Source organism: Mobula hypostoma, chromosome 1 (genome assembly GCF_963921235.1).
Source record: "Mobula hypostoma chromosome 1, sMobHyp1.1, whole genome shotgun sequence".
NCBI classification, from domain to species: Eukaryota; Metazoa; Chordata; class Chondrichthyes; order Myliobatiformes; family Myliobatidae; genus Mobula; species Mobula hypostoma.
This window is the reverse complement of record NC_086097.1, coordinates 139,302,371-139,319,343: the sequence shown is the minus strand read 5'-3', so window position 1 is coordinate 139,319,343 and position 16,973 is coordinate 139,302,371. Positions and strand designations below refer to the sequence as shown.

General features: G+C 46.4%; 1 protein-coding gene across 1 annotated transcript in view; it reads right to left on the bottom strand.

Annotated features, from left to right (window-relative positions):
• The window catches only part of LOC134344349 (fibrocystin-L-like), a 231,377-nt gene that overhangs the window by 148,787 nt on the left and 65,617 nt on the right, over positions 1-16,973 (bottom strand). The window contains 9 exon segments of the mRNA XM_063044033.1: positions 800-950; positions 1,927-1,932; positions 2,825-2,999; positions 3,920-4,069; positions 4,880-5,128; positions 7,034-8,021; positions 8,555-8,784; positions 13,387-13,557; positions 14,843-15,031. Coding sequence (XP_062900103.1) covers positions 800-950; positions 1,927-1,932; positions 2,825-2,999; positions 3,920-4,069; positions 4,880-5,128; positions 7,034-8,021; positions 8,555-8,784; positions 13,387-13,557; positions 14,843-15,031 — 2,309 coding nt within the window.

Here is a 16,973-nt window from a genome sequence, read left to right as displayed (position 1 = left end):
TCACCAGCCTGTGTCATGAAATTTGTTAACTTAGTAAGCGTAGTTCAATGCAATACATAATATGGAAGAAAAAAGTAAAAATAAATAAGTAAATCAATTGCAGTATATGTATATTGAATAGATTAAAAATCATGCAAAACCAGAAATAATATGTATTTAAAAAGTGAGATAGTGTCCAAAGTTTCAGTGTCCATTTAGGAATCAGATAGCAGAGGGGAAGAAGCTGAGTGTGTGCCTTCACGCTTCTGTTCCACCTACCTGATGGTATCAGTGAGAAAAGGGCATACCCTGGGTGCTGGAGGTCCCTAATAATCGACACTGCCTATCTGAGACACCGCTCCTTGAAGATATCCTGGGTACTTTGTAGGCTAGTACCCAAGATGGAGCTGACTAAATTTACAACCCTCTGCAGCTTCTTTTGGTCCTGTGCAGTAGCCCCCTCCCCCTTACCAGGCAGTGATGCAGCCTGTCAGAATGCTCTCCACAGTACATCTATAGAAGGATCACCTCTCATTCCTTTAGACTTCAACTGGCTTTTTACACCGAAGCTATTGTCTCCTAATACGGCCCACTTCCATCTCAAAATTTCCAGCCCCCTTGCACTGGGACAACATCACCTTACATTAGGATATTACTGATCCCTGTGTCCCATCCACCCTTCTCACATTCTCACTCTTCCAGATCCCATCCATACTTCTTGCATTCCATCTCCTCCTGTCTCGTGTTGGACCCCTCCCCACATTCCTACCCGCCCCCTGCCGAACAACTCTCTTTCTTTCAAAGGCCATGAGTCCCTCACCAGTTTGGCGATGCCATTTCCCTTTACGTTGACCTTGACCTTGGTCTTCTGGGAGGGTGATTGTGCACCGGTGATGCAAACAATGTTGGTTTCATTCACAGACTGGATCTCACAGGCAGCTTCAGCCACAGTGACAGAAGTCTCATTTATGCTGGAAGTGCAAGAGGAACCATCATTGTGGGAGGTGCGCAGGTCTACAGGTGAGTATAACTGCAGAAAGGTAGGAGTGCTGGGTGCTCTACTTGCACCTATTTCTTGGGATCTGAATATCACTGGCAAGCCCAGCATTTACTGCATGTTGCATCCCAATTGCCCTTGAGAAGGTCTAGTGAAGGTGCACCTGTAGTCCTGTTGGGAGGGAGATCCAAGAGTTAGACAGTGGTGAGGATAAAACGAGGAACATTTCCAAGGTGGGACAGTGAGTGACAGGAGGGCAATCTGTGCTTGCTGCCCTTGTTTCTCTTGGTGGTAGCTGTCAAGGGTTTGGGAGGTGCTGTTGATGGAATCTGGGTGAGAAATTGCAATGCATTGGAAGAGGGTGAACACTGTGTGTCGGTGGTGGAGAGAGTGTGTGTTTAGGGTGGTGGATGGTGTATGGGGAGAAGGCAGGAGATTAGGGTTGAGAGGGATAATAAATTAGCCATGAGTGAATGGCAGAGCAAATTCAATGGGCCAAATAGCCTATTTCTGCTCCAATGTCTTCTGGTGATATGCAATGTCTTCTGGTGATAGGCGGGAGGAGAGAAAGCAGTGCACCGTGCGTGTGCAGCCCCCCAGTGAAAAATGATATTGTATCCATTAAATAGGGGCCGTGGACAATTCTGATTTGATAGAGAGGGGTGTGAAAGCACAGAGGAACATCTGGAAAAATTTCTGAAACGCTCGTTCGCTGCTGTCGTTACTGCGCGGTCGGGAATCTTTCTGAGGGAAGGCCTCAAAATCCCTGGCTTTGCCTGCTGTTGGCGACTGAGAAGGAGGTCGATTCGTTCAGATAGTGATGGCGCTCAGTACTCGGTGTTGGAGAGCTGATCAGAGCTCGAAGTTTTCGGATGACTCAGAGTCAGGTATGGCAGGGAGAGTTTTCCTCCCTTCACCCGTCTGCGTGAGATATGGGACATTTGAGAGACTTTGAACTTTTACTGTGCTCATGGACTTTTTCATCAAGTTATGGTACTGTTGCATTGTTGTAACTATATGTTATAATTATGTGGTTTTGGTTTTTTTTCAGTCTTGGTCTGTCCTGTGTTTTGTGATATAACACCGGAGGAAATATTGTATCGTTTCTTAATGCATGCATTACTAAATGACAATAAAAGAGGACTGCATGACTTCATAACCTAATCAACTGGGCTGCTCTGAACTGGTTGGGGTTGAGTGTCTTGACTGTTGCTGGAGCTGCACTCAATGGGCACTGAACGTTCCTTCACAGTCTCCACATGGGGGGGGGGGGGCACTGGAAAATACCCTGTCTCTGGCCTGCCCCTGCAGCCGCAGTCTTTGTGTTCCTGGTTCAGTTGTGCTTCTGGGCAATAGGGACTCCCTGAATCACTATTCAAGGGCAGATTATTGCAAGAGCTGGAGGTCCACTAACTCCTCTCCTTGTTTAGGGTTCACTCTCCACACAACATGGATCAAATTTCTCAGGGATGAGAGTAGAAACCTAAACTGGCATTGCCAGACTCCCTACAGATATTGTTCGGAGAGTGATGCAGAGATGGCAGTATAAGTTTGATCTGCCTATCTCACGCCTACAAGTGAGAGCTTGTGTGAGGACTGGTCAGGCTAAGGATACTCACACTGAGGCACTGGGTAGCAAAGTGGAAACGTATCACAGCAACAAGATAGTCAGTGGGAACAGTCGTTCCATAATACATGATATCCCTTTTGTTCCATACAACAAAAGTATGCTGTTTAAGAATAATTATTATACCTGGAAATGAAAAGTAACATGTCTTCTGAGAATGACACAAAAGTGGACAGGTTCTTCCGAATGCGATATCCAATTGGATTGGAACCTACACTCACCTGAAGCCCGATCCCGTGATGGTCAGTTTGGTGCCTCCTGCTGTTCCTCCTTGCCTGGGCTCAACGGCGGTCACCACGGGGGTCAAAGCTGACGTGTAGGTGAAGGCGTTGAGCAGCTGGATTGAATTTTCACTGTTTACAACAGTCACGCTGCATTGCTGCTGAGGCCCAGTTCCTGGACAGGCAGGTGACATGGGGTCAGTCCACATCACTGTACCCAACCTCATTGATCACTGGCATTCTCATCTTCTCTAAATAACCAAAACTACCCCGTCACCATCCGCAGCCACATTTGTGGGTTCCCAGAACATGCTGCTGTTCTGTGACGTGTTGGAAGAATTGAGTGTAAACCTCCTCCCTTCACTCGGAGGTTGATGTGATTCGAGGTGTGGTGTGACCTGTGCCTGTGCTCTCAGCGGCTGTGCAGGAAGAAGCTGATCCAACACAGATTGGCAATGTTGACAAACGAGCTTATTTCTGCTGAACCCTCCACCCCACACACCACACTCTGCACCAGTGAAACGCTTCGTGCACTGTGGACACAGACCTGCTGTGGGAAGTAAGGGATGTTAACAGTGCTGGCAGAGACATGAAGTGTTTGGATCAGTAGATCTTGCATTCTCCAAGGTCTGGACCAGAGGGTCATGCCACAGCTAACCCCAGAGCATTAAGTGCAATACTTAGACTTTCTGGTGTGATATTGAGGGAGTGCCATACTGAGGTGTGGCACTGAGGGAATGCCACGCTCTGGGAGGGGTGTCACTGAGGGAACGGCACACCGTGGCACAGGTGGCACTGAGAGAATGGCACACAGTGGGAGGGGTGGCACTGAGGGAATGCCACACTGTGGGAGGGGCAGTACTTGAGGAAGTGTCACAAATGAATGGACAATTTCCAGATTTGTGTCCAACCAGAATTGATAATGCAGCTGCGGAAGCAGATTGATTGGTGTGGGGGTGGGGGAGGGACGGAGGGAGTGAATCCACTCCCCCTCCCCTCCTCAGAAGTGCAAGAGGCCAGTCTGTGGTGGGATTCCCAGTCTGAAGTGGACCAAACCCAGGGCATCTTTCTGAACTGTGGTGTGTGGGTCCTCACCATTATTCAGAGGCAGGTGGCAGTGTAGGCTGCTGGAACTGGAGGTTGCTGGCTCCACCCTGCATTCACCGTCGCACACAAACACTCGCGATTTCTGTATGTCAAATCCAGTGCCCTTCACCATCAGGATCAGGCCCCCACCGAAGCTGCCTGGGAACCGGGAGAATGTGCATGGTTAAAATGAGGCTCCAGAAACAAGATCTATTGTCACTGCTGTGTCCAACCCTAGAGAGGGTGCAGGAACAGATACTCACAGGGCAGAGTGGGTTCACAGACCAGTGCGAGAGTGCTGGTCTTTGTAATTCAGGGCAGCACAGAGCAAGGATACCCTGAACAAACTCTTGGTTTAGCTGCAGATGGAGAACGGGTGCTCAGCAGCATCAGGACGTGAAGCTCTGGAGGAGGTGCGGAACAAAATCACCGGGTTGGCTCAGGGACGTGCAGACGGACATCTCCATCGGTGGTAGAGCCACCGTCTCATAGCCCCAGCTCAATCCTGACCCCTGGTGCTGGCTGTGTGGAGTTGGGATGTTCTCCATCTGACTACATGGGTTATTTGGTATCCAAGGAATACAAGGGTAAGTGGGCCATTGATTGAAACAAATAATCTGAGAGACATTTGGAAAGGAAGTTTCACCTTGTTAAATGGAAGACTTAAGAAATCACCTTAAAAAAGAAGGGATCATCTATACAGGGCAAATGTTCTCTTGGGGAGTCTTGAGTCTTTGGAGCTCTCTCCCTGAGTGGGTGGTGGGAGTCTGCTTTGGATAATTTTCAGCAGTGACAGGATCTTGATGAACAAGGGATGAACGATAACTGGGTGTACACAGAAACGTGGAACTGAAGTTACCAAATAATCAGCCACGATCTTATGAGATAGGATTGAGGGGCAGAATAGCCTCCTTCTGCTTTTAGTTTACCTGTTCAAAGCATTAAAAGGATTCAAGTATCTATACATGCCTTCAGCTGGAGAGACAGAAGTTATGTTGAGCTGGTACTGAAACGAGAAGCCAGAGTTTGCGTATCCTCTCCTGACATGTTCCAGCAGGATTGGGAAGTTGCCCCCAGCGTGATGTCCTACAGTGCACTCCACACAGCTCTCATTAGCCGTGGTCACACTGCACAGGACGCCATCGATTGACACCATGACCTCAGAGACAACAGATCCCAAGCTTTGCCCAAGAATGGTGAGTCTTGTTCCACTTACACCTAAAACAAATGACGGAGTTGTTAAAACATCTCCTGGGTTCAGTTTGATCTAGGGGATGTAGAATGATCATTAAGAACAGGCTGTGAAGAGTTTGGAGATGGGTTGTGAGGAAGGAGAGTGGTGGTGAGCTCATGCAGAGCATTGGGCGGGATGGTCTAATTCTGTGTGTAAACTCAATGTAATTCTAACCAACCCCATCATCCTGCATTGGGCAGGATTGCCTAATTCTGTGTGTAAGTTCTATGTAATTCTAACCAACCCCAACACCCTGCACTGGGCAGGATGGTCTGATTCTGTGTGTAAGTTCTATGTAATTCTAACCAACCCCATCATCCTGCACTGGGCAGGATGGTCTAATTCTGTGTGTAAACTCAATGTAATTCTAACCAACCCCATCATCCTGCATTGGGCAGGATGGTCTAATTCTGTGTGTAAACTCAATGTAATTCTAACCAACCCCATCATCCTGCATTGGGCAGGATGGTCTAATTCTGTGTGTAAACTCAATATAATTCTAACCAACCCCAACACCCTGGATTGGGCAGGATGGTCTAATTCTGTGTGTAAACTCAATGTAATTCTAACCAACCCCATCATCCTGCATTGGGCAGGATGGTCTAATTCTGTGTGTAAACTCGATGTAATTCTAACCAACCCCATCATTTTGCATTGGGCAAGATGGTCTAATTCTGTGTGTAACCTCTATGTAACTCTAACCAACCCCATCATCCTGCACTGTGCATGATGGTGTAATTCTGTGTGTAACCTCTATGTAATTCTAACCAGCCCCATCATCTTGCACTGGGCAGGATGGTCTAATTCTGTGTGAAAACTTGATGTAATTCTAACCAACCCCATCCTCCTGCATTGGGCAAGATGGTCTAATTCTGTGTGTAACCTCTACGTAATTCTAACCAACCCCATCATACTGCACTGGGCAGGATGGTCTAATTCTGTGTGAAAACTTGATGTAATTCTAACCAACCCCATCATCCTGCATTGGGCAGGATGGTCTAATTCTGTGTGTAACCTCTACGTAATTCTAACCAACCCCATCATACTGCATTGGGCAGGATGGTCTAATTCTGTGTGTAACCTCGATGTAATTCTGACCAGCCCATCATCCTGCACTGGGCAGGATGGTCTAATTCCGTGTGAAAACTTGATGTAATTCTAACCAGCCCCATCATCCTGCACTGGGCAGGATGGTCTAATTCCGTGTGAAAACTTGATGTAATTCTAACCAACCCCATCATCCTGCATTGGGCAAGATGGTCTAGTTCTGTGTGTAACCTCTACGTAATTCTAACCAACCCCATCATACTGCATTGGGCAGGATGGTCTAATTCTGTGTGTAAACTTTATGTAATTCTAACCAACCCCATCGTTCTGCACTGGGCATGATGGTCTAATTCTGTGTGTAACCTCTATATGATTCTAACCAAACCCATCACCCTGCACTGGGCAGGATGGTCTAATTCTGTGTGTAAACTCTATGTAATTCTAACCAACCCCATCATCCTGCATAGCTTCTGCCTCCTCCAGTTCATACCTCCAGCTAGGTCCTCGAGGGCGAGTTCAAGTTCTAGAGTGAAAGGCCACTGACAGCAAAGATCTGACCCAATGAATTGGGTGGGTATTGGGGAAAGGCGAGAATGGGGTGAACGGGTGGGTATTGGGGAAAGGTGAGAATGGGGTGAACGGGTGTTGAGGATGGTTGGAGAAAGGTTGTACTTTATTGGGATGGATGGTTTGGGATCAGGTGGGATGGCGTGGATTGGATGGGTGAGTGTTGGCTAAGGGTGGGATGGTTGTGAATGGAAGGGGGTGGTGTGGAATGGGTGCAGTGTACTGGGCTGGTATTGAACTGGGCACTGGAGGAAGATGTTCCAATGAGCATTCACCGGTGGTTGGAGAGGCAGCCAGAATAGTGGGCGTCTCCGTTTGGTTGCAGGTGAAGGTCAGGAGTGGGTACACCGTGGAATGAACTGTAACCTTTACTTGGACAGTGCCTGGGCCGCAGGCCGGGGAGACACACTTGACTTCTCCCGGGGTGCTGGTGAGAATGCGGCAAGTGGAGCCATCAACCGTCACAGTGGTGGCACCCCGGACAAAACCGTTCCCCGTGATGGACAACGTGGTGCCTCCGTTAATCCCTCCTGAGGCTGGGAGCAGAGAAGCTGTGGTAGCACTGGTGAGCCACAGAGTCTCGGCAGATAAACCCTTGTCCAAGATCAAGACCCTGAGGGAGTGTTGACCAACAGGCAGGGGTCCCACAGTCGTGTACAGGCTAGTGTCTGAAACATCAGCGGGTCTATAGCTGGCAGTGCCAACTAAAATAAAAACCATCTCGACTTGGCTGCCAAATCCTCGGCCACTTATGGTCACATCAGTGTAGACAGTGTCCAGGACATCTGGGGAGACAGTCAGCACGCTTGGTGTGATGCTCTCAGTGTAGGTGAAGTTACAGGAGCCGGTACACGTGGCCAAGAGACCTCGTACCCAAATGCTGACGGTCCCACTGGAGACAACGGAGGCGGATGAATCACAGGAGATATGCGTGTAATTCACAGATACAACCGTGCAGGGCACAGATGCCAGCTGCACCTGGATGGTACTGGGGGACTTTCCAAAGCCTGAGCCGGTGAGGGTGACCCTGGTCCGTCCTGTGGTGGAGCCCAGGCTGGGGGTCACCCTGTCCAGGTGAGGGAGCAGCACAAAGTGGCGGCTGAATTCGTCAGAAGGCGTGGAGATGACAGAACCATGATTGTGGACATTCACTGACACCAGAGCTGCCACTCCAACTTCCATCCCTTCCTCTACATCCACATGGCACAGGATCTCCCACTCCGTGCTGTGTTCAATGATGCAACGGTGCTGCCCAACTCTCACCTGAAACAAGACAGAACAGCTGAATGAGGGCTCACGCCGGGCAGCAAACTTCCAACCTGCACTGTCCGACTGAACTCAATGCTGGTATGTTCCAATCTGCAATGGCCTGACCCAAGGAGATGTTAAAGGCAGGGAGGAGAACGAGAAGTGGGGAGACACAGTGAGATGAACAGTATGGAGAAATAGAGCGGGGAGGGCAAAAACATTGACAGATAGAGAGAGAATTATTTTACCGACTGTAAAAGATTCTGGATGTTTCCTTCAGTGCAATATAATTAAAGAGATAAACGCCCTGGTAGTTACATTGATAAATAGGGGCTAAATTAAAATTTTGTTGTGAATGGTTGTACATTAAAACACAACATTGGCACCGAATTGAAAGTGTGGAACTTTGTTCCCAGCAAACCATGGGAAAATCATCAGCAGCAGGTCACACATTTGAGAAGGTGACCCACCCAGTGGGGACGGACAATAGATGTTGGTCTGGCCTGCAGTGCCGAGGAAGGAGTAAGGGTGAAACGATATTGAATTACCTCATTAGCACAGGTGACGTTGCTGAATCCAGTGCCCACGATGGTGAGTTTGTTGTATATAGTACCATTAGATGGCGTGATGCTGTTGATGGTGGGGGAGTAGCAGGGAGACAGGAGAAACGTGAATCCATCGCTGTCTGAAGTGCTGTTGCCCGACTGGGGACAGGTGGGCTTGGCTGCTGTACAGTCACCACCATGATCTTGTTGTGACTGTGCCGTCTCCAGGTGTCCTGGGGACGGAAGAATATGTTGTCAGCCCAGGGAGTGGGGTACAAGGAAAGCAATACGTCGAGACCAGTACCTCCAGCTGGATTCCTGGACAGCAGTTGTCCAGAATGGTTCCATTTCCTCAGTCTGCTGGTGTCCTTTCTAGAAGTTTGCTGGGTGAACTCTACCTGCCCTAGTTTGGCAAGTCCTTGTTTCTACAATTCTCAGTGCAGCTGAAATCTTGACCTGCAACTGTCCATTTCCCTCTACAGGTGCTGCCTGTCCTGTTGACTCCTTCCCTCAGTCTCCCATCTCCATAGCACCCTGCAGCTCCTCTGACCTGGCAACAAGAAATAGCAAAAAACTGGAGCACCAAAAGACAATTGGCCTTTGAATCTTCTGCACCATTCAATATGATCATGGGTAATCCTCTTATCTCAACATCCAAGACCTTGAGTCCAAAGCTCTATCACCTCCTTATGTATATAAACTGACCTGGCCAAATGTGAGAGAGAACTCTAAGTGTACCGCACTCTGGTGAAGAAATCCTCTAGGTACGAAATTCTGAGACCATGACCCAGCCACCCTCCACCTCTACCAGCTCTCTTCTCCAGGCAGGAAACCATTCTCCCCACATCCAAACTATTGAGCCCTGTCAAGTATTTTAATGAGAGCCAAATTATCCTTCTGATCTCTAATGTATACAATTTGAGTCAACCCAATTTCTCCTCATACAAAAGTCCCATCATCCCACGAACCAGTCTGGTTCACTGTACTCCCTCCATGGCAAGGTTATTTTTCCTTCAATAAGGAGACCAAAGCTGTGCACCGTACTCCAGGTGTCAAGCCTCTGCATAACTGTAGAAGCACATCTTTACTCCTGAGCTCAAGGCTTCTGGAAGTCAACATGCCATTTACCTCTCTCAACTATTTTCTTCACTGCATAGTTGCTTTCAAAGAAGCGAGTTAAATTCAGAGATGATTACAAACCTTGGTTCAGAAAGATCACATACACACACAGATTTCAAAGAATCTGAGGAAGTGGTAGCAAGTGTTTCAGTGCATTTATTGAATAATTTGTTCGCAGGGGCAGAGACAGAGGACTGGTGGATAGCTGAGGTAGTACCTGTGCTTCAGAAAGGGGACAGAATATGTCCAAAGAATTATTGACCCTTCAGCAAACATTGGTGATGGAAAAGATAACAGAGTGCCACTAAAGAGTAGAAGAATGTCTAGGGATGAAAAGTATAATAATCAATAGGTTTCAAGGTGGGAAGTTTTGGTCTACCATATTATGTTCTCAAAGTAACAGAAGGTGAAACAGTAGATGGAACTTATCTAGGTTTTTAAGATTAGACAAATGATCATGAATATTAAGTTAGAAGCAGCAGCAGAAAAGATTGCTGACTGTCAGAACAGAGACTTGGGAGTATAGCATAGCTCATCATAGAACTATAGAAACATAGACATCTACAGCACATTACAGGCCTTTGGCCCTCAGTGTTCTGCCGACCATGAAACCTAGTCTAGAAACAGCCTAGAGTTTCCCTACCGCATAGCCCTCTATTTTTCTAAGCTCCATATTCCTATCTAAGAGTCTCTTAAAGACCCTATTGTATCCACCTCCACCACTGTCGCTGGCAGCGCATTCTATGCACCCACTACTCTCTGTGTGAAAACTTACCCCTGACATCCCCTCGTACCTATTTTCATGCATCTTAAAACTATGCCCCCTCATGTTAGCCATTTCAGCCCTGGGAAAAAGTCTCTGGCTATCCACATGATCAATGCCTCTCATCATCTTATACACCTCTATCAGGTCACTTTTCATCCTCTGTCGCTCCAAGGAGAAAAGGCCAAGTTCACTCGACCTATTCTCATAAGGCATGCTTTCCAATCTAGGAAACATCCTTGTAAATCTCCTCTGCACTCTTTCTATAGTATCTACACCCTTCCTGTGGTGAGATGACCAGAACTGAACACGGTACTCCAAGAATCATGGAAGATTCTAAAGGAGGGGATGTAGAGAGCAAGTTTCCACATGTTAGAAAGTGCTGAACTGCAGGGTGGCATTGTCAGATGATCACCACAAAATCCCACAGGGAATTCAGGAGAAACTTCTCCATCCAAAGATCAGTGAGAACATGGGACACGCTCCTATTGGGAGGGATCAAGATAAATGGTCACATACATGAGTGGGGAGGAACACTTACAGATTTAGATGCAGAAAGGCAGGAGGAAGTTCAAATGGATCACAAATGAAAGTATCAACTGGCAGGGCCCAATGGCTTTGGAGCTGTGGCTCATACAGAAACTTGCACTGTAGCAGTTGGGCCTCTTGATCACCCTGGATTTCAGTCACTGGTGGCTGCAGCTTCAGCTGCCTGGGTCTACAGTTCTGAAATTGTCTTCCAAAATGTTATGCCAATCTAGTAAATGATGTGAGAATGTTCCTCTTTGGTCTGGGGGATCTCATACTACAGATAAATTTACAATACACAGGATTCCAGTTAATAGGGACACATTGAGACCAATACATTTTGGCCCATTTAAACAGCTGTCCCAATTAGCCGAAGTTTCACGGAAAAAGTAACAAATTATGTACTTAAGTGAAATACAGAACAAATTAAAGCACCATCAATACTAGTATAGTACTATAAAGCTGTGTATTAATTCCCAATTGTTATCGACGGAGGAATCGTAAATTCTAAATTCAACCAGTATATCTGTATGCTGCATACACCTTGTGTAGGTAATGGATTGCCTTCACATAATGCGATTTGATGATTGCATCCTCCAAATCATCACTTTCATTGTAGCGTTCAAGGTGATTGTTAATACCTTCAAATTATTTATAGTTTGTAATCTGCTGAAGTAATGAAATTGTTTCATTTTCACTCCCGGCCTAAATGCTTGAAACCTGCACTGAGCAAAGCAGCTCTGAATTGTCTTGTTGCTTATTTCTTGCCAACTATCAGTGACAAAAATCACTGCTTTTGGAACACGTGTACCCAACCGACACTATTTAAAATCTGTTCATTCTAAGGTAGGTGTAGTATCTAATGGCCACATCAGTGCAGTCGTCTGACACTAGTTAGAAACTGTTTAGTAGCAATCTTCTACCCCAATTAAGTGGCATAGCATTCCAAATAAATGAAAGGAATCCCAGCTATTTTCTAGATTATTTTTGTTCTTTAAGAGTTGTCCCAAATAAATGGCTTCCCTGATTAACCAATGGCCCAATTAACCAGAATCCACTGCATTTACATTTATTACAGATATTCTGTGCAAGAGACACATCCATTACCTTCTTTAACCTTGCACAAAGTTACATCAAGCTATAAAAGGAAAGGTAATATGGGAGAATTTTGTTTAAAGTTTCTTACTGTTTAATTGCTTTCGACGGTTATGCTGTCTCAGTCTTATACAGCATGGTAACACTTGTCTACTGAGTCCACACCAACACTTTAAACACTATTTACTCTAATTCTATACTAACCCCATTTTTTGATTCCCATATTCCCATCAGCTCCCCATGCCCCAGGATTTCAGCTCTCGCCCCCACACCAGGTGCAATTTACTGTGAACAATTAACCCACCAACCCACACGCCTTCAGGGTGAGAGAAAGTGGAGCGGCTGAGAGAAGTCACAGGGAGAACTTGCAAACTCCACAGACACAGCACCTGAGGTTGGGACTGAAAATGGAATCCATCAGCGCTCAATATCCTTGTGGGGGACACAATCCACTGGCGGTGGAAGGCCCCACCTCTCATCCAGGGCTTGAGCTACTGAGTCTGTGAGGCAGTGTCACCCACCTCATGTGCTTAATGCTGAATAAGGGTCAGCAGATATTTGAAAAAGGAAGACTCTGTTTGAAGCCCTACTTCACAGGTTACACCCTTTGTTCTCACCCAGACACTCTCTGGAAAAATCATTGACTGACAGATTACAGTGAGGGGCCTGTCATCCCCGTCCCTAGATTCACTCATGCTTGGTTGTGTACTCTGAGATTTCTTTCTGCTTCATTGCGTTTCCTATTAATGGTAAAACACAGCAGATACAATGGATGCAAATACGTGTTGATAATTGTTCGCCACTACCTTGGTCACTGAACAGCTGTAATGACAGGGAACTTCATGATTGGAGAACATTGGTCCACTTATCTACAATGTATACTCTCCCGAAGTTAGCATTTTTTGCTCAAAGAAGTTTTAGCCACATCTTGAACAGCAATGATATCTATTGGGCAATACTAGTGCCTCACTTAATGGGTGACCTCTTTAATAGCAACAAACCTAACCCAGCCAGGGAGCTGAGAGGATCTGGGACATGTCCTCTTCTCACTACTAGCATTAGGGAGCCAGAAGACCCCCACTCAATGATTTAGGAACACCTTCTTCCCCTCCACCATCAGATTTCTGAATGGTCCATGAATCCATGAAGATGACCTCATTATTTTTTGCACCATTGATTTATTTTGTAATTTATAGTAATTTTATGTCTTTGCTCTGCTGTAAGATAACAAATTTCATATCATATAAGACATATAAACCTGATTTGGATTTCTGTTAACCTGGTCCTGGTACTGCCTGAAAATCTGCAGACTGAAAGTGGATGAGCTCACCAGATAGGTATTCTGCCTCAATTGCAGCCACAGAAACGTGCAGGTTTAGGGAGTTCTCCTCTGCTGCCCTCACATGCACTGTGCCTTGTAGGAAGATCTTTTTGTTCTGGTCGATGTAACCACTGCTGTAGAAAAACGAGCCAGGGGAGGTGAAGCGGTGGGAGAAAAAGCCTACATGGAAAAAGGGAGATTTCTTGGTCAGCTTAACCAGCATAAAGAAAGGAAAACTCGGGCATTTATGTATAACCTTCTGTGATCTCCGGATCTTCACAAGCAATTGACAGCCAGTGAAGGTCTTCTGGCAGTAGACATTGTGATAATGTGGGAAGCAGGGTAGAAAAGTTTAGGAGACCCTAAGGACTGTAGGAGTTGATTGGGAACATGAAGAGAATAAAAGGAAATGAGTGTAGGATTGGTGCAGAGACTAAGTGCTTGAAGAGGAGCAGGAGAGTTCTCCCCACGCTCTGATTCCCCGTCCAACATCACTTCAACTGATCATCAACTCACTTCCACAACACCCTTTGAGAGATTTTTCTGTTCTCTACAGTGATTACACTTCAGAAGGACCCTGTGGGCTGGAAAGTTCTTTGGGACATCCCGAGGCTATGTTAGGTGCTGGAGAAAGGCCAGTCCCTGCTGAAACATTTCCCCATGTCCCAGCTCAGTTTTGTTCCACAGTGTGAATGAAATTATTAGAACACCCAGAAGAAATGCTGTTAAATCTGAAAAAGTAACCAAGGTGAGCACAAGAGATTTTGAGGCTGCTGGAGATCCAGAGCAACACACATAAAATGCTGAAGGGAACATCTGCCAGAACAGGCAGGACTTCCTGGTGGCCACCCATTTTAATTTGACTTCCTATTCTGATGTGTCGGTCCATGGACTTTTCCACTGCCACAATGAGGCCGCACTCGGGTTGGAATAGCAACACTTCATATTCTGTCTGATATCAACCTGATGGCATGAACATCAATTTCTCTCACTTCTAGTATTTCTATCCCCTCAGCATTCTCCCTTTTTCTGTTTCCCATTCTGGCTCCCCTCTTGCCCTTTGTCTTCCCACCTGCCCAACAGCTACCCCTGGAGTCCTCCTCCTTCCCTTTCTCCCTCTCCTATCAGATTCCTTCATCTTTAGCCCTTTACCTTCTCCTCCTCTCACCTGCTAGCTTCTCACTTCATCCCCTTCCCCTGGCTTTACCTATCACCTGCCAGCTTGTACTCCTTCCCCTCCCCCATCTTCACATTCTGGCTTTCTGTGCACCCCCGCTTCTTTCCAGTCCCAATGAAGGGTGTCAGCCTGAAATGTTGACTGTTTGTTTCCCTCCATAGATGCTGCCTGACCTGCTGAGTTCCTCCAGAATTTTGTGTGTGTAACAAAGATGAACTTTAGACATATGACAAGGCCCTATCAGCTGGGTTATACCAGTTAGATTAAATGCACAGATGGGGTACTTGCCTGATGGAGTGCCGGTATTTCCACTTATAAAGCCCCTGCCTTTGTAATTCACATCACAGGACTTGGAGACACTGAAGACTCGGTAGCTCAAGCCCTGGACGAGAGGTGCGGCCTCCCACCGCCAGTGGATTGTGTCCCCTACAAGGATATTGAGCGCTGATGGATTCCAGCTGTACCCAACTCCTAGGGCTGTTCAAAAGGAAAGCAGTCAGCAGAGTAGCTCAAGAGATAAAACCAATTTGAATAATAGGATTAGCAAATCAGAATTTGCATAATTTTAACCTTAATCTCTAACTTTCTTTCAGTAGAGAGAACTGTATAGCTCTCAGTGCAAGGGCTCTCTTCCGAAACAGAACACATCACATTAAACAGATTACACATTTTTTTTTGACACTTGTCACCAAGCTGATTTTATGGAATCCAGAAGGTGAGGGGATGGTCTTTGAATTCGATTCAAACCTTTACCCAGGTAGGAGAGAATGCAAATCTGGAGCCCCACTACTCATGGAAGGAAGGAGAGAGAGTTACCAACCAGTTGGCTGATTCAGTAGAAGAGAGAATGTTGTTAAGGAAGTGATTTCAGGGCACTTGGAAAATAATAGCAGGATTAAGCAAAGTCAACACGGCTTGATAGAAGGGAAATAATGTTTGACTGATCTGAGCTTCTAGAGGTTGTAACTAGCAGAATAGATACATGGGAAGCTTGTGGATAGGGTGTAACTGCGCTTTCAGAAAGTCTTTGACAAGGTGCCACACAGAGCACATGACATCGGAGTGGCACAGGGTGAGGACTGGTTAAAGGATAGAAAACTGAGAGTGTGGATGAATGGGTCACTTTCTGGCTGGGAGGCTGGGAGCAGGTGTCACAGATTCATGCTGAATGCTCGGCTCTTATCATAGATTCACAGAGTCACAGTTCAATGCAGCCGGTCAACCCGACCAGTCCATGTCGACCATGGTGCCCAACAACTAGACCCAATTTTCTGCACTTGGTCCCCTCAGCCTGCCGTTCCACGTACAGTACCTATCCAAGTGTTTCCCAAGTCATACCTGCCTCAGCCACTTCCTGTGGTGGCTCAGTCCATATGCTCACTACTCTTTGCATGAAAAAGTTGCCCCTCAGGTCTCTCTTAAATATGTTCCCTCTTACCCTAAGCCTGTGCCTAGGACCCCCTACCCTGGGGGAAAGATGGGTATCATGCACCTTATCTATGCCTCTTAATTTTAACTGTTCACAATCAATGAGATGAAATGATGGGGCCAGGTGTGGTGTCTCTAGACTTACAATGCTATAGAGCAGAGTGAAGGCAGGGCTTGTGAGGAAAATAGATAGTTTGGAGTATATAGAGAGGCGGTGAATAGCTAAATTCACGGAGGCGGAAAATAATCTGAAAATGTAAATCTTTGGTAGAGGAACATTTAAGAACAGTGCACATTTAAAGTGAGAGGTTGCAAGGTGCTGGTTTTCAAAGGGATCCGGGTGTCTTTGTACACAAATCACAGGGAGTTAACGCACAGATACGCCAAGCAGCTGGGGAGGTAAATGGACTATAGCAGATGATTGAGTACAAGAGGAGAAAGTTCTTGCTCCGATTATATTGAGTCCAAGTGAAACTGTTCCAACGATGTTGTGTACAGATGAGCTGTCCCTACCTGAAGAAGGATACGTTTGTGATAGAGGGAGAGCCATGAAGGTGCACCAGATTGATTCTTGAGCTATCTGATTCGTCATGTAAGCACGCATTAAACAGACCCTGATCCGGTTTTCTATAGAAGTCTGAGAGGAAATCTCACTGAAGTATACAAAGCTCTTAAGGAGCTCGAGAATGTAGGTGCAAGGATGGTATTTACCCTCGCAGGGATGTCAGATCAGGGACCTTTCAGGTGGTGAGAAGACATTTCTGTACCCAGAGGTTGGTGAATTCTTTGGAATTCTCTCCCACAGAAGGCGGCAGAGACTCAGTTGCTGAGTAAGTTCTAGACCGAGATCGTTAGGTTTTTGGATATTCAGGGAACCAAAGTGAAGAGAGTGATGTTGAGAAAGAGAATCGGGAGATCTGAATGAGGCGGCGGCTCTGGGGGCTGAAAGGCCAACTCCTGCTTCTGTTTCTAATGTTGTTCTGTGTTCTCT